This window comes from Pteropus medius, unplaced genomic scaffold (assembly GCF_902729225.1).
Source record: "Pteropus medius unplaced genomic scaffold, Ma_sr-lr_union100, whole genome shotgun sequence".
NCBI classification, from domain to species: domain Eukaryota; kingdom Metazoa; phylum Chordata; class Mammalia; order Chiroptera; family Pteropodidae; genus Pteropus; species Pteropus medius.
This window is the reverse complement of record NW_024342471.1, coordinates 8996016-9009876: the sequence shown is the minus strand read 5'-3', so window position 1 is coordinate 9009876 and position 13861 is coordinate 8996016. Positions and strand designations below refer to the sequence as shown.

The window sequence follows — 13861 nt, the reverse complement described above, 5'->3', positions numbered from 1 at the left end:
ATGTTCCTTGAAATTTTTTAGTATAAATCACACTTTCTTGAGGTGAATTCTTTGTTTGCAGTATTTGTGCTTGTTATTTAAAGCTTATTCCTTTGCTAAAATCCTGTAAATGTAGAGTCCAGCAATTTCTCCATTCCTTCCCTGGCAGTCAAGTAGGGAGAATTTGCGGTGGATGCAGAAGTACTTTCCATCTGTGTGCAAGGCTAGTTAATATATATAGGTCATGGGAAAAAGCCACATGAGCCTTGCTGTTCTTTTAGTGGTCAGGTAGGCGAGATTGGACTGGATTATAAGGTTTGAGCTGTTCCTAAAATAGATGAATATAGAACTCACGTTCTCAGGGAATCAGGTTGTGGTTCATCACTCGCTAGCCAGTGGAACTTAAAATTTTGGTCTTGCTACTGCTCTCCTGCTTTTTCTAAGTGTGATAGTCCCACTCTGCAGTTTGAGAATTTCATTATGAGAGAAAAGGGGGAAGAGTCTTTCTCTTTGGGGGTCTGTCTGTTTTCTGCCAGTTAAGTCCTCTGGAGCAAGTAAACCAGAACTATTCCCCCCAGGTGTCCCTGGGGGGAATAGTGACAAGTAGGTAATGATACCGCAAAAGGATCCGTCTATGAGCACCAAAAAACATAGCAGTTAACACACGAACTGACAAGTAGGTAATGATACCGCAAAAGGATCCGTCTATGAGCACCAAAAAACATAGCAGTTAACACACATTGGGCACTTTGTGTTAGGCAAGGGGCACTTTCCATGGTTGAGCTCTTTTAATCCTCACAATAACTGTGTAAAGTTGGCATTGTTATTGTTATCCCCAATTTACAGATGGGGAAATCCAAGCAAAGAGTAGCAAAGTAACTTACCCAAGGTCTCTTATGGGAAGAGGTCAACAGATCATTCAGTCATAGGGTGCCTGTATGACTTCAGAAGCAGGGCCCCTCCCTCAACTGTTCCCTGCTGCTCCCTGGGGGAAAATGTGGGAGGCCACTGGCAGTACTTTTCTGTCAGATCTCCGGCCTTGCTCTAGGGCTCCAGTGTTTGTTTTGAAGTGGGCAGGTGGAGGCCTTGTGCGAGCACATTCAGTCATAGGGCGGAAATAAACTCCATGCCAATATAGTCCTGTCCTGCTTGAAGGCCATGTATTTGTCCTTGGTTGGTTTGCTTCCGCATATCCAATTCTCTCCTTGAGTTAGGTTCTCTTTGAAGAGTTGGACACAGGTTGGATTTGTTGGACTTTAGAGAAGCCTTTTGGGGGCAGTGGAGTTGGATCACTACCAAATTTTTTTTGACCACAGAATATAACAGGATGAGAAACGCTGTGACAGTTTATCATATTTTCCCACTTTTCATGTGAATATGCATATTTTAAGCTTTATAGCATTGACCAAATAACTGTGTGGCAGCTGGACGTCTTAGTATTATATAGTTCTAAACCAAATTATTGTTTAAAATTTTAGTCTATAAACACAATTTTAGTAGCTGTTAGTCATATGTATGAATAAAGAATTGTAGTTTTATAGTATTTGCGTATTCGCTTCAGTTTGTGACCTGTGAAGACCGTTAGTTTGACCTGTGAGGGGTACCGATTTAAATTTGGGGAATCCCTGAGTTGTAGAGGGAGAAGCAGGAGTGAAAAAAACTCCATGTCGGTTGAGGAGACAGAAGGAAAGGAGGAGTGGTGGTGGGAGTAGTTTGTCTTTCAGTCTTATGGGAAAAGACTGTTCCATGGGTGGTGTTCTGCCCATTGTGAGCCTATGGAGAATTTCGTGATTAGCTTTCAAGATTTGATTCAGCATCACAGCTGCTTCAGCATGCCAAGGTAGGCCACAGGAGTGTGAGTGTGGCTTTGGTTTTTTGGAGTGATCTTGCCACCCAGACACTGGTGCTCTGTTCGTCCTCCTCACAGCCTAGAAATGGGATTGAAAGCTGGTACCTCTTTCCTTCTTAGGCTTTTGGGAATAGAAGAGGGCAGTGTTAACTCTTGAGTGTGAAGGACTGATAAGTTTCAGCTCGACTGGCACTGAATTGGATCCAAATGGATCGAGGAGAAAAGAAAGATCTGTTCTTGGATTTATGAGCACCATAAACACCTCGGAATCTCCCAAGGCAGGGGCGGGGATGCCATAGAAAATGAAGAGCAAGTTACTCCCTATTGGCAGAGAGTGGGGTTCCCTATCAACAGTTATATGCTGGTAAACTGACTAGTTGAAGGAAAAGAAGCCCCAATTTTACTGTTTGCCCTATTTCTGAGGTGTAAAACTTAGTGAGGCCAGCTGCTTACAAATTTTCTTAATATTTAACAGTCGTCTGTTGCAAACCATGCAAGTCTGTTTCAGCACATTGCTGCCAGCTTCCCTCGGGTGTTTAGAATTCTCATGTGCTCAGGTCTGTGCTGTGCAACACAGGAGATACTGAAGCAGCATTTGTTTTAAATTTGTTATTTCATTGATAGCCAAGGAGCTGGAAATATTGACAGAATACAATTGTGGTATGAATTGAGTATAGTAATCCAGAGTGAAGGTTGTTGAGTACTGGAGAGGTCATGAAAAGGGGAGCATATGAAAGCTAGGCATGAAGGATAATAATTTAATAGTTAACACTGGTAATAATAATACCAGATTCTGTACTAAGCACCTTGCATACATTATTTATATAAATTTTCAGAAATAGATAATACCCCCCACATTACACCTGTGTAACCTGTGGCTTAATAAGCATTTTGGCCAAGCTCCATAGGTAAGACATCGTTTTAGGTGTGTAGTAGTATCTTATTGTCGCTGGGAAGGAATAAGGCCAGTATTTAGAGCCTGGCCACTTCACTGCAGAACCCATACTCTTGCCCACTACATCAGATTGTGCTTGAATATAAGAAGGAAGGTTCTTTCAGGAGAGAAGGGTATAACTACAGTCCAAAGGTCTAGACTAGGTAGGAATCAGAGTATTTGAGTTCTAGTCTTCATTTTACTTAAACCATGTATGTGGCCTTAGCCAAATCACATCTTCCCTCTCTGCCTTAAATTGAAGGACTTGGATTAAGTGATCACTCCATTCCTTTTTATTTTTGACATTTTGTGAATTTTAAATTAATAAGAATGAGTATGGCTTCTTTAAGAAACAGTGCAGGAAAGTGCCCTGTCAGGGTATGGGGCGCGGAAAGCAACCTACAAGGGCAATGAGACTCCATCTGGTAGAAAGCAAAAGCAGAAAAGGTTGGTGCTATATATTCAGTTGTTTTTATTGGCAATTCCTGACTAGCACCAAATGGAAAGGCAAAGGTAGTGAGGGAACACAGATAGCAAACCAGTTTTTTATGTTGGATTTTCCTAGAAAGCTCACTTCTCCCTTCATGGCTTCAGCAGCAGGCCAGGGCTAGATTTGAGTCATTTCCTGAAGATACTTAGATTATCACTCACTTTTTAGCATTAATTCAACTGATATTTATAAAGTACCTGCTATGCGTGAATGGGAGCAAGACTAATCTGGTCCCTCCCCTTGTGGAATTTATAGTCTAGTAGGGGAAATAGATAATATGCAAGTAAATAAGTTATATATTTTCAAAGGTTTGTGAGAAGCTGGGTTTTGTTGAGTTGGAATCAAGGGAAGTCTTGACTTCAACATAGAGAACAGATCGGAGGGGACAGAGTGGAAATGGGGAGACAGACCAGTTAGGAGACTATTATAGACATCCAGGCAGGATATGCTGGTTGAGAAGAGAGTGCACAAAGACCTGGCAAGTGTTAGCCAGACCTCTCTTACAAAAATAAAAAAGAATTGCTTGCTGCTGTTTCATTGACCCAAATGTGATATTTAATATGGTTTTGTGAAATTCCAGTCCTGTAAAGGAGGCTTCAAGTCCCTTAAAATTAACAATTAGACAAAAAATAGTAAGTCTGGTTTAAAGTATGTAGTTGTTCAAGGGATATAGGACGGAAGAGTGACTTGAACCAGTTTTAATTGTAGATTTCCAAACAGGTAAACTAGGAGGTAGATTGTAAAGGAGATAAATAGGATTTGATAATCTCATGCATTAGATTATTTAAAGAGAATATGACTCAAAGGATAGAAAACTACAAATTATTATAAAGATTTACTTATAAAGAGTTGCTAATCCAGTGAGAAAACAAAAGAGGCAGATCTGTGAAAAAACAAAACAGGTTATACAGGAAGCTCTGATTTCTCAGAATGGAATCCAATCCCATATGCTACTGAGACACACATGGGCCCAACAGCATTCTGATTTGCGTTCTAAGTCTAGCTGGAGAAGAAACTGAAAAAGGATAGAATAGAACCAGCTATGGAGAAAGTAGTGGAAATGGTAAAAGAAATACAAATGGTAATAGAAAAGAATGCTATGGTCTATCAGAAATTGAGGCCTAGCACAGGAAAAAGCTCCTGGCATACTGCATGTGTTTGGTCCAGAGCAAAAGCCTCTCTGCGATCTTTGACAGAAATCATGGAGTGAGGAAAGAGGCAGCAGCTTCAGTTGTTGCCTGTAATCTCGCCACCACAGATAGATATTGCTAATGCTTTTGTAGTTCACAACAAAAGTCTATCGAGTGAACCTATAATCCCTTTAAATTTTTCCCCAACATTTTATTATGGAAACCTTCAACATACAGAAACATTGAAAAAATTGTACAGTGAATATTCACATATCCACTATTTAGATTCTATAATTTGAATTTTTCCTATATTTATTATACGATATATCAATACACCAAAATATTTTTTGGTGCATTTCAAAGAAGTTGGAAGCATCAGTATACCTCACCCATAAACTTGGATGAGTTCAGAATTTGTTTATGGCTTTTTTTTTTTGTGGGGGTGAATTTACATATAATATATATACACCTTAAGTGTACCATTAGATAAAAATAACAGGTGCACCTGTGACTCACATGCCTATGAAGGTAAAGAAATTTTCCATTGGCCCTAGAGTTCTCTCCCTCTTTTCTTCAGTTAATACCTTCCCCTCCCCTGTGGGACAGGGGAAGAACAACCACTATTCTGAATTTTTTCACCATAAATTAGTTTTGCCCTTTATAAATGTAATCTGTGTATTTATGCTTCATGTTCATCCATGTCGCAGATATTAATAGTTTCTTTGTGGCTGAATAGTTTTCTATGACATATAAAAACATATTAATGGTTTGTTTACCCATTCTCATGTTGATGGACACCTGGACTGTTTGAAATTTCTAGCTGTTATGAATAAAGCTGCTATGAACATTCTTGTACAAATGTTTTTGTGGACATAATGCTTTCGTTTCTTTTGGGTAAAAATCTAGGAGTAGAATAGCTCAGACTGAATGTATTGTTGGTTTTCTAATAAGCCGCCAGACCGTTCCCAAAGTGGTACATTTAATGTTTTCACTAACAGCTTGTGAGAGTTCCATGTCTTTGACCTTGCGTTGTGGGTTTTTTTACTTTTAGCCATTGTGGTGGGTATGTAATAGTATCCCATTGTGGTTTTAATTTACATTTATTTCCTGGATGACTAAGTGCTGTTGATCACTTTTTCCTTTGTTTATTTTTGTTTCATATATTTTATTTAGTAGCTGATATTTTTTTTTGCCAGTTTTTTAGTTGACTGTCGTTTAATATTGAGTTCTAGGAGTCCTGCATTTAAATTTTAAAGCTTAGTTGTACAAGATCAAGATAGGAAAGATTTACTACTGGACATTAGTTTAAATGGAAAAAGCCTGAGGGTTCGAATTGAGCAAAAGCACATTTACTGTTTATTTAGCAAATGGTTATAAGTACTATCTATGTACCAAGCACTAGTATTAAGGATAGAGAAATAATAGCCAGCCCTAATTCCAAGGAGCCCATAGATTATGAGGGTAGACAGGCAAAAGCAAAAATTTGGATGTAGTGGTTTCAACATTAAGTCACTATTTAGTATCTACTATAGAATAGGTACTACCGTAAGTACAAGAGATAGAGATAAACCAGACATGGTTCCTACTCTAATAGAACTTATTATCTGGAATGTAAATGGGGAAGACAGCACAGAGAGGTCCTAAGATCAAGAATGAGATTGATGTGTGTATGTGGATCAGAAATGAAATCCAGCTAGAACATACTTGCGTGACTAGATTATTAGTTAGGCAGAGTTCAGGTCTTGCAGGGCCTTGTAGACCATGATAACTATGGATTTTATTTCGAGTTTTAGGAAGCCATTTCAGAGTTTTAAGCAGAGAGAAATGGTCTGGTTTCCGAGAGAGGTTGATTACAGAAAGACCGATAAAGAAACAGTTGCAGTTCAGAGGAGAGAGAATCCCGGGGAAGGTGGGCAAGGCTTGCTTCATAAAGGAATAATGTCATAGCAGAATCTTGGATGACAAGGCATTTACTAGGCAGGAAAGTTAGAGGTATCAGCATGTATATATTTTCGAGGAACTAGAAATAGCTTTGGATGACTAGTTGGGTGGGTGGTAGAATGGCAGGAGATAGAGGAGACTGAAAAAGGCTTTGAAGGTTGAATTAGGGTCATAGTATTATACAACTACTGAATTCTTTGTAGATGTGCCCTCCGTTGTTGTGCCACAGGTGGCCCTACTAGGGAGTCTGGCTGTGAATCTAAGGCCTGGAGGCAGCTATCCAGAGCTTCTAATTAGGGTATGGACTCCTGGAAGCCGGCATCAGGGTTGACTCTCAGTGTTAAGGAGGAGAAACCAGGGAGCAAGAGACAATGAGGCCTGAGGTTAGGTGGGGGTTGCTGAACTAGAGGCTTTGGGTTTAAAATGAATAGTCAAGAGGACTTCAGGTGGGGATTGAGGAAAAAAGCTAACGCCCTTTAAAAATATTAAATAAACTGTAAAATATTGAAACAATATAGAAGTGTGCAGAGTATGTAGAAGTCTTAACCTTAATTCCACTCCTCTGAGGTATACATAAAAGTTGCTTTTATTGGATGCATCTTCCATTTTTTCTAGTGTATTTATTTTGTGTATGTATTCAATTCTATTGTATATACACATACAATTGAAGTTTAAAGTGGAATGATGCTTTTACCACTTTTTGCAACTTTATTTTTTCATGTTATACTGATGCAATATAGTCCTGCCTTTTTTTTACCTGCTACTCAGATTCTCTTGTTTCAATGTACCATAATTTAGTCACCACCTAATTGATAGACATTTAAGGTGTCTCACTCAGTGAAATGAGCATTCTTCATTTGTCTCTGTACTGTGTAAACACTGCGTCGGAGAACATGTGAGGCGAGAAGCAGGAGTCAGATTATGACTTGGGGGAAGTTGTGGACCCACTCCCTCAGGAGTATGTGTTTGCTCTGGATCTCTCCTTGTGGAACCTCTACAGGGATGATCAGGCTGGTTAAAAGTCTACATGCCACATTCTAGGGGCAACATTCAAAAGAACTGGGGCTGTTTCTCCAGATTTTAGCTGGGATGTTCACTGCCTCCAGTTATCAGATGGGTTCTCAGAAGGAGACAGAATAAGACTTTTTCTGTGGAATTTTAGACTGGGAAGAAATAGGATTGATGTGTAGAAATGAGAATTCAATAGACTTGGGTTGGTTTGGGTAGGACTTTATGAAGCAGGACTTTCTGATGAATGGAATGTAAGAGTGATGGGTTTTCCATCATTGGATGCATTCAAGCAGAGGCTTAGGCGCTATAGAGGGGCAGTATGTGAAACAAGTGGAACCCTAAGAATTATCCCAACTTTGGTTGCTAGCCTTCCAGATGGAGACCATGAAGCACCAAGATGGCAATAGCACTAACTCAGCTGGGTCAGGGGAAGGATTGACTGAGGGTCAGTTTAGGGGAGGCTGAGGCTGGAGGCATCCAGGGGTATAATGCTGGGAAACCTGGCGTGCTGGGTGGGAAGATAGGTGAGAGATCCGGTCTCGCTTACACTCCTAGTACAGATGGTCTGTAGGTATATGGGTCGGGGGGACAGACATAGGGATAGCAAGGGGTCTGAGGATAATTGTTATGGTGACTGCAGGAGGAGGGGTTACATGGAGTCATGGTGATCCATGCTAGAAGATAGTTTTTCCAAAAGAGGAAGTAGATGAATTGGAAAACCTTGGCGCTGCTTGGTTGCCAGTCAGTTTGGAGATGGCAGGCTGGGAGCTGAGGCTGCATGTGGCCTTTTGGATTTCATTCAGCAGATATTGTCTAGGTGCTTGGGATAGAGCGATGAACAGAACAGGCAAATAACCCTTCTCTCATGGAGTTTACATTCTAGTAGGGAAGACAAATTATATAATGTAGCAATATTAGAGGGTGATTAATGCTAAAGAGTATAAAGAGGAAAGGGTATTAGGGTTAAAATTTTAGAGTGGCTAGAAAAGAGCCTTTTCCGTTGTGGAAATGGAGAAAGATGATTTTGAATAATGCCTTAGTGGGAGCAAGCCATGTGGATAATACGAGGGAAGAACATTTCATGCTTTGAAGTACAAACAGGGTTTTTTTTTTTTGAGGAATGGTAAGCGAGCAGACCTGTGTGGCCAGAATGTAGTGAGCAAGAGAAAAGATTTTATGAGATCAAGCTGGATCTAGGTCTTTGAAGACCTTGCATGCCATGGTAGAGTTGGATTTTTTTCTAAGCAATGGGAAATCATTAGAGGGTTAGAGCAGAGGTGTGACATGACCTGACTTATGTTTTAACAGAATCACCCCAATTGCTGCTGTATTGAAAATAGCCTATAGGTGTGAGGATGGAGAAATGGAGGTGGGGGTGGCATAGGATAAGGGAGATCAGTTAAAGAGGCTAATGTGATAAGCTTGGTGAAAAATGATTTCTTGGACTGGGTAGTGGCAGTGAGAATAGTCAGGAGTGGGACAGGAGCAGCTGATTAGAGGTTATGAGAGTCATCGGGAGGACTACAACTCTTCCTTAAGATGCGGGGCCCCAGGGTTAGTGGGAAATCATTGAAGGAAGATATTTTTAGGGGAGCAGTTTCTGGATCGTGGTTGTGTTTAGGTCAGCGTTGAGATTGGAATTTGCATTAGGGTCTGATCTGGAGCCAGTAACGGGGTCGGAGGTGAGTGTCATTGGTCTCTGAATAGATCAGGATTAGAGTCCAGGTCTTCCCATTATACCGTTGGACCAAGGTTGTTTATAATCACCACCTCCTGTTCCATTGAGCTCACCCAAGGGGATCGAAGGAGTATGGAGGCTGTAGGTCCTTCTCTTCCTTAGGTGTCATGAGGGTGGACACAGGCTCAGCCTTGCCTGGGTGAAGCCTGCTGGCCTTCCCAAGCTGAGAAATACAGTCAGGGGAGGGTGGAGAAGCTCCTTCTGTGTTTGACTTGTACCTTTTTCCCCAGATGGCCCGCTGCGTGACCTTGGTTCAACTGTCCATTTCCTGTGACCACCTCATCGATAAGGACATCGGCTCCAAGTCTGACCCACTCTGTGTCCTTTTACAGGATGTGGGAGGGGGCAACTGGGTTGAGGTGAGAGAGAACATGGGGGATAGGGTAGTGGAGGCAGCCTTGGACTGTTTCAGGGTAGAGGGTGTGTGAATGTGATGCTATCAGCCTCTGTCCACAGCTTGGCCGAACTGAGCGAGTACGGAACTGCTCGAGCCCTGAGTTCTCCAAGACTCTGCAGCTTGAATATCACTTTGAAACAGTCCAGAAGCTCCGATTTGGCATCTATGACATAGACAACAAGACACCTGAGCTGGGGGATGACGACTTCTTAGGTGGGGCTGAGTGTTCCCTAGGACAGGTATGTAGTACCAGGGATTAAAATCCTTCAGACACAGGTTCAGTAAGAGCCCTGTCAGACAACCCAGCCTGCCTGGAGTTGGAGGGTGAGGGTCAAGCAGAACCTAACCCTGCCTGAAATCTTGACACCCCACCCCTACTGCTCTGCCCCAGATTGTGTCCAGCCAGATAATAACTCTGCCTTTGATGCTGAAGCCTGGAAAACCTGCTGGGCAGGGGACCATCACGGTAAGGAAGGGGTGGGGTGGAGGGCTTTATAGATCGATGAGGAATTCATGAGATGATACAGTCTCCTGTACCCTTACCTAGATCTCATCTCAGGAATTGAAAGATAGTCGTGTAGTGACCATGGAGGTGGAAGCCAGAAACCTAGATAAAAAGGTACGTGTAGATGGGGGCTCTTGGGGTTCAAGAATTAAGGGGATTGGAATGGTGTATTGGGGGCAGAGGTCTGGCATTGTGGTTCTTTATCCCTGAGTTTTATAACAGGTCTTTGTGGCATTGACAGGACTTCCTGGGGAAATCTGATCCATTCTTGGAGTTCTTCCGCCAGGGTGATGGGAAATGGCACCTGGCATACAGATCTGAGGTGTGAGACCCCCGGGGATTGAGTAGGTGGGGTAGGAGGGAATCTCCTGGGGCTCGTGACTACCCAGGTTTGGAATACAGAGAAAGAGACTACATATGGGTAGGGAAAGGACGGCAGCTTCCCACGTACCAGCCCAGAACTCACTGGACACCTTGCCCTCTACCTTCAGGTAATCAAGAACAACCTGAACCCTGCATGGAAGCGCTTCTCTGTTCCCCTTCAGCATTTCTGTGGGGGAGACCCTAGCACACCTATCCAGGTAAGATGTTTGCCTCCTGAGTGGACTGAATGGGGGCAGAGACCTGGGGAAGGATTTTTTCTCACCTGCCACCTGCCTCCTGGCCTTTATATACTCATACACCTTCCCTCCCAGGTACGATGCTCAGACTATGACAGTGATGGTTCACATGATCTCATTGGTACCTTCCACACCAGTTTGGCCCAGCTGCAAGCAGCCCCAGTGAGTGCTGGCCCTCCTTAGGGGTGTTGGTGGGCCTAGAGTGCTGTAGCTCTAGGGAGGGGAGGAGAGCAGGGCAGCTACACTCCAGTCCTGACTGATGCTGTGGGAGTTTCCTACCCAAAGTTTTCTTTCCTTACCAGGCTGAGTTTGAATGCATCCACCCTGAGAAACAGCAGAAAAAGAAAAGCTACAAGAACTCTGGAACTATTCGTGTCAAGATTTGCCAGGTGAGACAGTAGCCCATGTGACCAGGCTCTGATCCCTGAGCACCATGGCCCCAACCCCTTCACTCTAGACATGACCCTGGTTTCATCTGCAGGTAGAAACAGAGTATTCATTCCTCGACTATGTGATGGGAGGCTGTCAAGTCAACTTTACTGTAAGTTGCTTTACCAGGGGCAAGAGAACAGATTTGGGGCTCAAGGGGGCCTTCAGCTTCTTTCTTCCTATCTTTCTAGGTGGGTGTGGACTTCACAGGCTCCAATGGAGACCCCTCCTCACCAGACTCCCTGCACTACCTGAGCCCAACAGGGGTCAACGAGTACCTGACAGCACTGTGGAGTGTGGGAAGCGTGATTCAGGACTATGATTCGTAAGTAACTTCTCTTGGCCATCCCCACTCCCTGCAGATGCCTCAGCCTCTGGGCTCACAGTTCCCTCACTGCCTTTTCCCCAACTCACTGTCCTCCCACAGGGACAAGCTGTTCCCAGCATTTGGATTTGGGGCTCAAGTGCCCCCTGACTGGCAGGTGAGCGCACTCTTCCCTTCCTGTACTTGTGTTTTCAGTTTCAGACTCCTGATTTTGGCAGATGCAGTGGATTCACTGCCTGGCACCCAGCTTTGTGGGGAGAGGCAGGTTACAGCAAGTGCTCAGGACTAAATAGCTCCTATAAGATGCTTGGTACATACCATGGTGCCCTCTTTCTTAGTACAAAGGTGGCTATGAGGGAAGAACCTCATTTTCATTCTTGTTTTCAGGTCTCCCATGAATTTGCTTTGAACTTCAATCCCAGTAACCCCTACTGTTCAGGTAAGTCTCCCATCCTCCAGCATAAGACAGATCTCTTCATACCCAGAGGGCCAAACCTGTGCTGGCAAGAGAGAGTGGGGATGGGGGAGCAGATTCCTAACTCCATTGTTCAGAAGAATGGATTTTAAAGCTAGGCCTCTGGAGTCAAATTTTTATCCTGCCATTTTCTAACAATGTAATTTGTGAAGTTGCTCTGCTTCTATGTGCTTGTAGGATTATAGTATTGTAGGGTATTGAATACTGATATTGTAGGAGAAGATGTATGTAAAGTTGGAAACAGTAAGCCTGGTACATACTAAGTGCTCTCTAAAAAATGGTGGCTGTTATCATTATTATCTCTGTTGAGAAGCTCACAAGTACTTATTTGGGTATCATCTCTTTTTAGGGTACTTTTTGCCCTGTGCTGTTTTGTTTAGAGAGGGCCAAACCTCCTGGCTTCCCAGCCACCCCCACATGGGCAATAAGCTGCAGTGGAAAACTTGACCTGACCTGACCTGGGTTTTTATTTTGATACGGGTTCAGACTTAGAGGAAAGTTGCAGGAACAGTTATAGGTGTTCAGGTCATTGGAGCTCAGGAGTCAGGGCCTGGGTCACAGGCGCTAGTGTTTATCTTCAACCAGATTCTTCAAACACGAACATTTTGCCACATTTGCTTCGTTATTCTCAAGTTCTCCCCTCTCTAATCTCACTTCCATTCCTGTTCCTCTCTCTCTCTGTCTTTTCTTTTCTCTACACACACACACACACACACACACACACACACACTTCTTTTTTTTTTCTGAAATGTTTGAAAATTGTAGTAAATAAGCCCTGCTCCAATTTTGCCTCTATGGCCCTACCAACTTTGCACCTATTATCATTCATGAGGCCCTTTATCCCTAAATACCTCAGTGTGTGTTTCCTAAAATCAAAGACATTCTCTTACATGACCACATTACCATTCTCAAAGTCAGGAAATTAACATCAATACAATACTATTATCCAATCTATAGATTTTATTCAAATCTTACCAACTGTTCTTTTACAGCAAAAGGATATCTTGGATCACATCTTGCATTCAGTTATCGTCTTCCATAGTTCTTCATTCTTTCATGATATTGACGTTGTTTAAAATTACAGGCCAGATAATTTATAGAATGTCTCACAGTTTGGTTTTACCTGATGCTTCCTCAGGATTAGGTTGAGATTATGCATTTTTGGTGGGAATATCACAGACATGATGCTGTTTTCTTCTCAGTGCATCGTATCAGGAAGCACATGATATTGATTTATCCTATTACCAGCCATGTTAACTTTGATCATTGGTAAAGGTAGAGTCTGTCAGGTTTCTGTACTATGCAAGTACTGTTTTTCTCTTTGTAATTAAGTATCTTTTGGGAAGATACTTTGAGGCTATATAAATATCTAATTGCTCATCTCTTAACCCCTAGTTTTAGCATCCGTTGATGATCCTTGCCTGAATCATTTATCTCTACGTTTGTTGACTGATTTTGTAATTCCTCCTTCTTTGTATATTAAGGAAGAGCTTTCATAGCTCTATGGATTCTTATTTTATTAAATGGATTATAATTCATTATCTTATTGAATGGGTTATCTGGTGCCCAACTGTCCTAGGTTCTTCAGGATATCCCCTAATCTGGGTTTTTATTCAAGCTGTGATTTAGGACAAGTGTCCCTCTTGTCTTTGGCCTTAATTTCTTCATCTGTAGAATAAGGTTAAGTACCTTGGGTTACAGGGGCGATTGAATGAAATGCACCCAGGTTCCCAAATCTCCTCTTCTAAGGTGGGATGATGTCAGGACTGGCTCAATTCCAAGACACTCGGTGTTTTACGGTGTTTTTGCCCTTCTTCTCTAGGCATCCAGGGTATTGTGGATGCCTACCGTCAGGCCCTGCCCCAAGTTCGCCTCTATGGCCCCACAAATTTCGCACCCATCATCAACCATGTGGCCAGGTTTGCAGCCCAGGCTGCACAACAGAGGACTGCCTCGGTAAGGGTTATGGGAGGTGGTGGTGGGGTGGTCTCAGTTCAGGGCTGCCTTGAGGGCTATGTAACAAGAGACTTCTTGTCAG

At 42.6% G+C, this 13861-nt stretch overlaps 1 protein-coding gene across 8 annotated transcripts in view; it reads left to right on the top strand.

The window, feature by feature from the left end:
• Nucleotides 1-13861, top strand: part of CPNE1 (copine 1) — a 33512-nt gene that overhangs the window by 18848 nt on the left and 803 nt on the right. For 7 of the 8 annotated variants that reach the window (XM_039864189.1, XM_039864193.1, XM_039864192.1 and 4 more), the window contains 13 exons: nucleotides 9303-9431; nucleotides 9529-9708; nucleotides 9861-9935; nucleotides 10017-10088; nucleotides 10216-10296; nucleotides 10466-10555; nucleotides 10670-10756; nucleotides 10897-10983; nucleotides 11076-11135; nucleotides 11215-11348; nucleotides 11451-11505; nucleotides 11736-11787; nucleotides 13646-13779. In XM_039864189.1, the coding sequence (XP_039720123.1) occupies nucleotides 9303-9431; nucleotides 9529-9708; nucleotides 9861-9935; nucleotides 10017-10088; nucleotides 10216-10296; nucleotides 10466-10555; nucleotides 10670-10756; nucleotides 10897-10983; nucleotides 11076-11135; nucleotides 11215-11348; nucleotides 11451-11505; nucleotides 11736-11787; nucleotides 13646-13779 (1236 nt within the window). Of the gene's footprint in view, nucleotides 1-8479; nucleotides 8557-9302; nucleotides 9432-9528; nucleotides 9709-9860; nucleotides 9936-10016; nucleotides 10089-10215; nucleotides 10297-10465; nucleotides 10556-10669; nucleotides 10757-10896; nucleotides 10984-11075; nucleotides 11136-11214; nucleotides 11349-11450; nucleotides 11506-11735; nucleotides 11788-13645; nucleotides 13780-13861 lie in introns of those variants that run through there. The other variant, XM_039864190.1, reaches the window with a different exon arrangement.